The sequence below is a fragment of the Gavialis gangeticus genome, unplaced genomic scaffold, assembly GCF_001723915.1.
Source record: "Gavialis gangeticus isolate Ggan-Ray unplaced genomic scaffold, GavGan_comp1, whole genome shotgun sequence".
NCBI classification, from domain to species: Eukaryota; Metazoa; Chordata; order Crocodylia; family Gavialidae; genus Gavialis; species Gavialis gangeticus.
Genome location: NW_017729034.1, coordinates 12,672,306 through 12,679,054, shown reverse-complemented (window position 1 = coordinate 12,679,054; position 6,749 = coordinate 12,672,306). Strand labels below are relative to the sequence as shown.

At 49.8% G+C, this 6,749-nt stretch overlaps 1 protein-coding gene across 1 annotated transcript in view; it reads left to right on the top strand.

Moving 5' to 3' along the window:
• Window positions 1-6,749, top strand: part of SPAG17 (sperm associated antigen 17) — a 469,533-nt gene that overhangs the window by 350,918 nt on the left and 111,866 nt on the right. Inside the window, exon 35 of the mRNA XM_019526871.1 lies at window positions 295-477. Within this exon, the coding sequence (XP_019382416.1) occupies window positions 295-477 (183 nt within the window). The remainder of the gene's footprint in view (window positions 1-294; window positions 478-6,749) is intronic.

Here is a 6,749-nt window from a genome sequence, read left to right as displayed (position 1 = left end):
GGGGGGGCAGGGAGGAGGGAGAAGAGAGAAGAGGCTGGCATGTTCCCCCCTACCCCCAGCCCAGCAGGGTCCACCCAGCCTCCCCAGTGAGCACCAGGAGGGAAAGGGACCCCTCCCACACTACAGTCCAGCTCCCATGTGGGGTAGGGGCCTCCAATTTTGTGTTGCCCCATGTTCCCAATACACCTTAATCCACATCTGCATGCACACACCTACCTCTTTGCTTTCTGATTTTATGGGACTTTTCCAAGTCAGTACAGTAATCATCTCTCTTTGGTTGTTGATTGTATTCAGAGGAAAATTCCAGGTCCCCCATTTGGCACCCATATTTGGAAAGGACTGCACATAGGATCCAAAGAGTCCGCCTGCCCTCCAACATCTGTACAAAAATGCCCTAATGTGCTGCAAGTCCGTCAGCTGATTCAGTATGAGCCAATCAGTAATGAGCTGAGAAGGAAGCTGGAACTCTCTCTCAAGGTAATGTGGTCTCAATTACTTCATTCTTTCAGTACAAAGAACTGGCAAATTTCCCATATATAAGGACAAAGGGGTTTGTTTGCAGCATGCAGTGCCAATTTCACTTTGTAGCAGTCCTGCCCCTCAATACTGATTGGCGATGAGGCCCCATGGGTTGAAGGGATGAAGGGGTTGCTGCCACCTTGATTGTTGGCTTCCATTTGCACCACCTCACCCTTCAGTGCTGATTGGAAGAGCGGCCCTGGTGAGTAGGGGGAGGGACAAGGGAGCAGTCATCATCTTATCTGCTGTCCTTTATATGGCTCCACCAGCTGGCACCTTCCCCTCTCAGCAGTGAGGACTGCTGGCTTCTACTAGGGAGCCAGCATTTTATTTTTATTAAGTTTTTTTTGTTTATTTCACAGACACTCCCAGATTTCGTGGTTTCCGCAAGATTCGTGAATTAAATAGGTCCATATACACCTGAAGCAAGAGCTGTAATGGACCTTAAATTTAATAAATGTTTTATAAGCATGCGTATATCCACAAAAAACCCATAACCCCTGAGCAGCACAGTTATTCCACTGCATCCTTAATCTATAACATTGCTTATTAATATTAATATACTGTGGATTTTGTTGGGCCCCTGTATAAATGCGATGCTGACAGGTAGTTTCCTTTGTGAAGAGTCAAAGCATTGAAGTCAGAAATAAATGGGCCATTCAACCACTTCAGTCTTTTAAGTGGTCTTTTAAGGCCTTTATTTCCCTGCTGAGAAATGGTATGATTTTTACCTCTAAGAACCTAACAACTATGATCTCCCAAGGTAAAAGACAGTGAAGGCAAAAATGCTTCCTTTTTATAGCAAGATAAATGATATGAAGCCATCCTCAGGCAGAAGCACAGTACTCATCTTGCCTAGTTTACCTTATAGTAAAAATGAAGTATCCTGTTTTCACTGAGTTTTTCCCCGTGGGCTAGTTCACATGCATTAGTGAAATGAAACCCACTTTTTTAGCAGTGAAGACAAGGCCTCTTGCAGGGCTGAGGCTCAATGACACACAGTGTTTGCTGTGAGAAGATTTACTTCTACTAATTATGTTGCATTCTGAGAATATACAGGTCTCAGGGGCCGGGGTGGGGGGGGCGGCATGGACTGCTTTCATTTCCCTTTCACTCTACCGCTTCAGTCATAGGGGTCACACGGGGCCTTGCTCACCTACTTACTGCTCAGCATGACCTGGAGTTAGGATTGGGTGCTGACTTACTTTCCATTTGGGGTGATAAGGAAACCTAGCAGGTGCTCAGGACAAGGCACTGCAGCCAAGCTGTCTTTGACAGAGCGGCCTTTGAAAGAGCACAACACTGTTGAAATGCCAGCTTGTTGACATGGCTGGTCCTGGAATCAGTGCCACATAAAGATCAAGATCCTGAAGCTGCAGCACAAGATGCCGGTCATGTCTTCAGTGGCCTGCAAGGAGATGCTTGCCTACAAAGAAGAGCTCTCACAGATCATTGTGAGGGACAAATCCATGCAGCCGTGTTTCACAGGGGAATTCTTTTAGGCTATTTCACAACCATTAGGTAGGCACAAGCTTGCATCTTCTGCAGATATAAGCTTGTTGTGTTTGTCTCATCCAGGGTGCTGTGATACTCTGGGTTTATCCACAAGATAAACTCAGAGATTTCAAATAGAAATTCAGTGTTAAAGAAGTCTGACCTGTTATGGTCTAAGTTCTTTACAACTTAAGAATTTTTTATTTTTCTACAGGCAAAAAAAAAAAAATTAAAAAAAGAGACAACTAAAGGCTGACATTTGCTGAGAGTTGCCTTCAATCCCAAAAGGTTGAAACTCATTCAGAAATAAATTACTCCAGCCACAAGTTTAGTTAAGAGTGCTGCCAGTCTGGCAAGCATGGAATATATTGTGAACATAAAGTTAAGCTTTGCATTCATTACTACTAACAGATTCAACAGAAAGTAGCTTTAAATTCTCATATACACACATCACAGGGACCAGATTTTATTCCACCTAGGCTAGGGACAGACATTACACATAAACAGGTTTAAGTGATCAAAAACTGGTTTAAACCTGTAACAGAACAGACATTCAGTGCACATAAACCAGTTTCAAAATGGCTGAAACCAGAATAAGATATACCTGGTTGAATGTAGTATCAGACTTAACTGATTTGGCTCAAACCAGCTTATGTATTGTCTGTACCAGACCCCTGCTTAGTTTAAGTTACACCAGACTCCTTCAGCATCCCAGCACGCTCTCTGGACTGGGTGGGGATCTCTGCTCCAGCCTCAGGGCTGACCCTGCCCCTCTGCTCTCTAGCCAAAGCAAGGACCAGTCCTAGTGGCCCTGTTAAGGCAGAGTGGGCAGGGAGGGGGTTAATTCTTCCTTCCTTCCCCTCCTCTCCCACTGCAGCCAGGATCTGCCTGTTTGCCAGGGAGCAGAGAGGAGGGGGCTGTGGTGGTGGCCTCTGGGATTGGCAGGCAGACCCCAGCTTCAAAGCAGAAGGAACAGAGGGAAGAATTAAGCCTTTTTATTGCTACTGTCACCTTAGAGCCGTGCTGGGGCTCTGTTCTGTGCTTGGGGGGGGGGGGCTCTTCCCCCTCCTTTTCCCTCCAGTTTGGGGGGCCTCTGTGTGGGGCTGGAGAGAGACTCCTGCTCCTCCTCACCCTTCCCCCCTTGGGGTGGGGAGGGGGACTTTGCAAGGTTCCCCAGCCCCTAGTGGGGACTCTTCACCCCCACTTCTCCCCCCCACCACTGCAGCAGGGTGGGGAGGGGAGCTATGTTCAGTGCTGGGGTGTGGGGAGCTCTTCCCCCTCCTCCTCATGCCCTCCCCGCACCACTTGCCACCACAGGTTGGGGAAGGGGCACTCTGTTCAGTGCCTCCCCATGGGGGGAGGAGAAGGGCGGGTTGTGCAGCATTCCCTGGCCCAGCCCAGCCCAGCCAGGGCGCTGGGAATAGCTGTGATGGAACCACAGCTCCAGGGGTGGCTCCAGCCCCATGGTCCGGCCTGGCCAGACCATGTGGCTGCCTTGGCCTGGGCTAAGTGAAGCTGGTCCAGGCCACAGGGGTGAGGCCATCCCCAGCAGCTACAGCTCTACAGAGCTGCTCCCCATCCCCTGGCTGAGCTGGGCCGAGCTAAGGAGTGCCACACAGAGGACCCCCCCCATCCCCGCCTCATGGGGGTGGGGGGAGGAGGAAGGGGAAAAAGTACTCCCCAGCCCTGAACAGGAGTGCCCATTCCTACCCCATGGTGAGGGAGGGGCAGGGGGCTCTGTGTGGTACTTCCCAACCTGGCCCAGCCCGGCCCAGGTCAGCCGGGGCATGGGAAGCAGCTGTAATGGAACCACAGCTGCCACGGTGGTCCCACCCCCACAGCCCAGACCAGCTTCACTCAGCCATGGCCGCAGCTGAAGTACTGTGTCCAGTTCTGGGTGCTGCACTTCAAGAGGGACGTGGAGAACCTGGAAAGGGTCCAGAGGAGGGCCACTCATATGGTTGAGGGCCTCCGTGGCCAGCCCTGTGAGGAGAGGCTGAGGGACCTGAATCTCTTCAGTCTCCACAAGAGACTGAGGGGGGATTTTGTGGCTGCCTACAACCTTATCAGGGGCCACCAGCAGAGACTTGGGGAAAGTCTGTTCACTAGGACCCCCCTTGGCATCACCAGGAACAATGGCCACAAGCTGAGGGAGGATAGGTTTAGGTTAGATATTAGGAAGAACTACTTCACCGTAAGAGTGGCCACCTCATGCCAAAGAGGAAGAAGCTTTTCTCAGCTAGAATGGCAGACCTCCTGGATAGGGCTTTAAAATAAGATCACAGGAGATGGGCCATCAAATACTAGCGCAAGCCTGAGAAATGGCAACCTCGAAACCCAGCATCCCAGGATGCACTAGCAAGCATTCTCTGACACAGGCCAATGGACAGGTTATTCCACAGCTCACCAGAAAGCCTAAGGCTTTCAATGGTAGGCTTAGCTCCCTGTACACTAATGCTAGAATCATGGGAAACAAGCAGGAGGAACTGGCCTTCCTACTAACCAAGCAATATGATCTCATATGGGTCATGGAGACCTGGTGGGACTCCTCCTATGACTGGACCACAGGTATAAGGGGATAAACCTGTATAGGAGGGATTGCATTGGGAAGAAGGGCTCTCTATGTGAAGGAACATTACATCTCCCTAGAAGCAAAGTTTGGAAACAAAGAACAGCTCACATGAGACCCTCTGGGTCAAGATATGTGGAGAGCATGGGGAAGGAGTTTTGACCATAGGAGTTTATTACAGACCTCCAAACCAAGAGGAACTGCTGAACCAGGAATGAAGGGAAATCAAAGGGAAACTGGGTGACAATGACCATGAGATGATCACCTTCTCCATCCACTGTAAATCAAGGAAATTGGCCAGTAGGATAGAAATCCTTGATTTTAAGATGGCTGACTTCCACAAACTTAGGAAATTGGTTGGCAAGGCCCTGAGGGCCCATGGCCCAATGAGGAAGGGAATACAAGTTGAGTGGACATTCCTCAAGGAAGCAATCCTAAATGCTCAAAGGAAGTCCATTCCTTTTCATAAGAAAGGGAGCAAAAAGTCTGCGAGACCCCCTTGGCTCAACAGGGAAGTCATGGACCTTCTGAAATTAAAATGTGAAGCCTACAAGGGATGGAAGTCAGGAGTAACTACCAAAGAGAAGTACTCAACAACAGCCTGCACCTTTAGGGAGCAGATCAGGACAGCAGAATCACAAACCGAGTACAAATTGGCAACCAGAATCAAGGACAACAAAAAGTCCTTCTTTAGATATGTAGGAAGTTGGAAAAAAACCAAGGGAAACATAGGGCCCCTGATGAATGAAGTGGGGTGGCTGATAACTGACACTCAGGACAAAACTGAACTCCTGAATGAATATTTCTCATCAGAATTCCACCAATCCAAGGTTGTTAGCTTATTTGACAGGATACAAGATGGTCATGGTGAAGGCGACTACCCTACCATAGTTGGCATAGATCTTGTGGGAGGGCACCTACAAAAGTTAAATGTCTACAAGTCAGCATAACTGAATTAATTATACCCGAGAGTGCTAAAAGAACTGGCTGACATCATCATGCAATCTATGGACACAGGCGACTGGTAGGAGGGGCACACAGGGTGTGGGAAGCACATGCCCTCCCTGAAATTGGTACAGAAATATGGGCAGTGCCAGATTTAGGCACAAGCTAAGAAAGCTGCACCTTAGGGCCTCGCATTATAAGGAGTCTCTAAGCCAACCCCTGAACCAGAAGTGACCCTGGACCTGCAGAGCTGGGTGGAGAGGCTGTGGCTCCTCCCGCAGGGCCCACGGCAGCTGTGGTTGAGGTTTGGGCCCATCCCTCTGCCCAGGGGGTGGAGGTAGTTTTTACTTGTGTTCCAGCTGGAAATTCTGGCCATGGGGCTCTGCACAGTGGTCCGCAGTTTGCCACTTCTGGTCATATGGGGCTTTTGGCCTGCCCCCAGGCCTACCCACAGATTGTGGGTGTGGCAGAAAGCCACCTTGGTTTCTCCCCAAAAATCTCTGCCCTGTGACACTGTGATTTAAATCTCTGTGCTGTGACCATTCAATTAGGGTGGGCCCAGCACCCAGGGGACCACACCCTCAGCCTGTCTCTTTAGGGAACTTGAGCTGGCTGCATTCCTGAGGGAGGGGGGACACCTGCTCCCTCTGCTTATGTGACTTGCATCACTTACCTGGGTAAGGGGTTTCTACCTGGGGAGCTGGGATCTGCCTGGTAACAGGTGATGCATTTCAGATTGGTTGGCTGACAGCCAACTGGGGCTGACCTCCGCTGGCCCAGGTGATGAGGTCACAGGGGCTATAAAAGTTAGGACGGGGAAGGAGGCGGCCTCTCCGGCCATGAGGTGATGCAGCAGCCAGGCAGGGGACACAGAGAAGCCTTAACATCTGAAACTGGCTCTCCCCCCCCAAACTCACGAGCTAGGAACCGCCTGCCTCCAAAGGGAAACTTCACCTGCCTTTGGAAGATGCTTGTGAGTAAGCTGCTCAATCTGATTAGATATTTAGCTGGAAGTATCACAGATGCGTAATCAAAAGGCTACCACAGCCAGACTGTTTGCTCTTTAGGATTTCTAAGATATTGTTCTATCCTGTACCCTAGTTTACCCTACCCCCTGTAATCAATAAAGTTCTCCTTTTTGACTGGTGTGGGAGACTTATTGAGGGGTGGGTCTAAATTATGCCTAAGAGACCCCTTAGGTCTGTGGACTAAGGGAGACTAT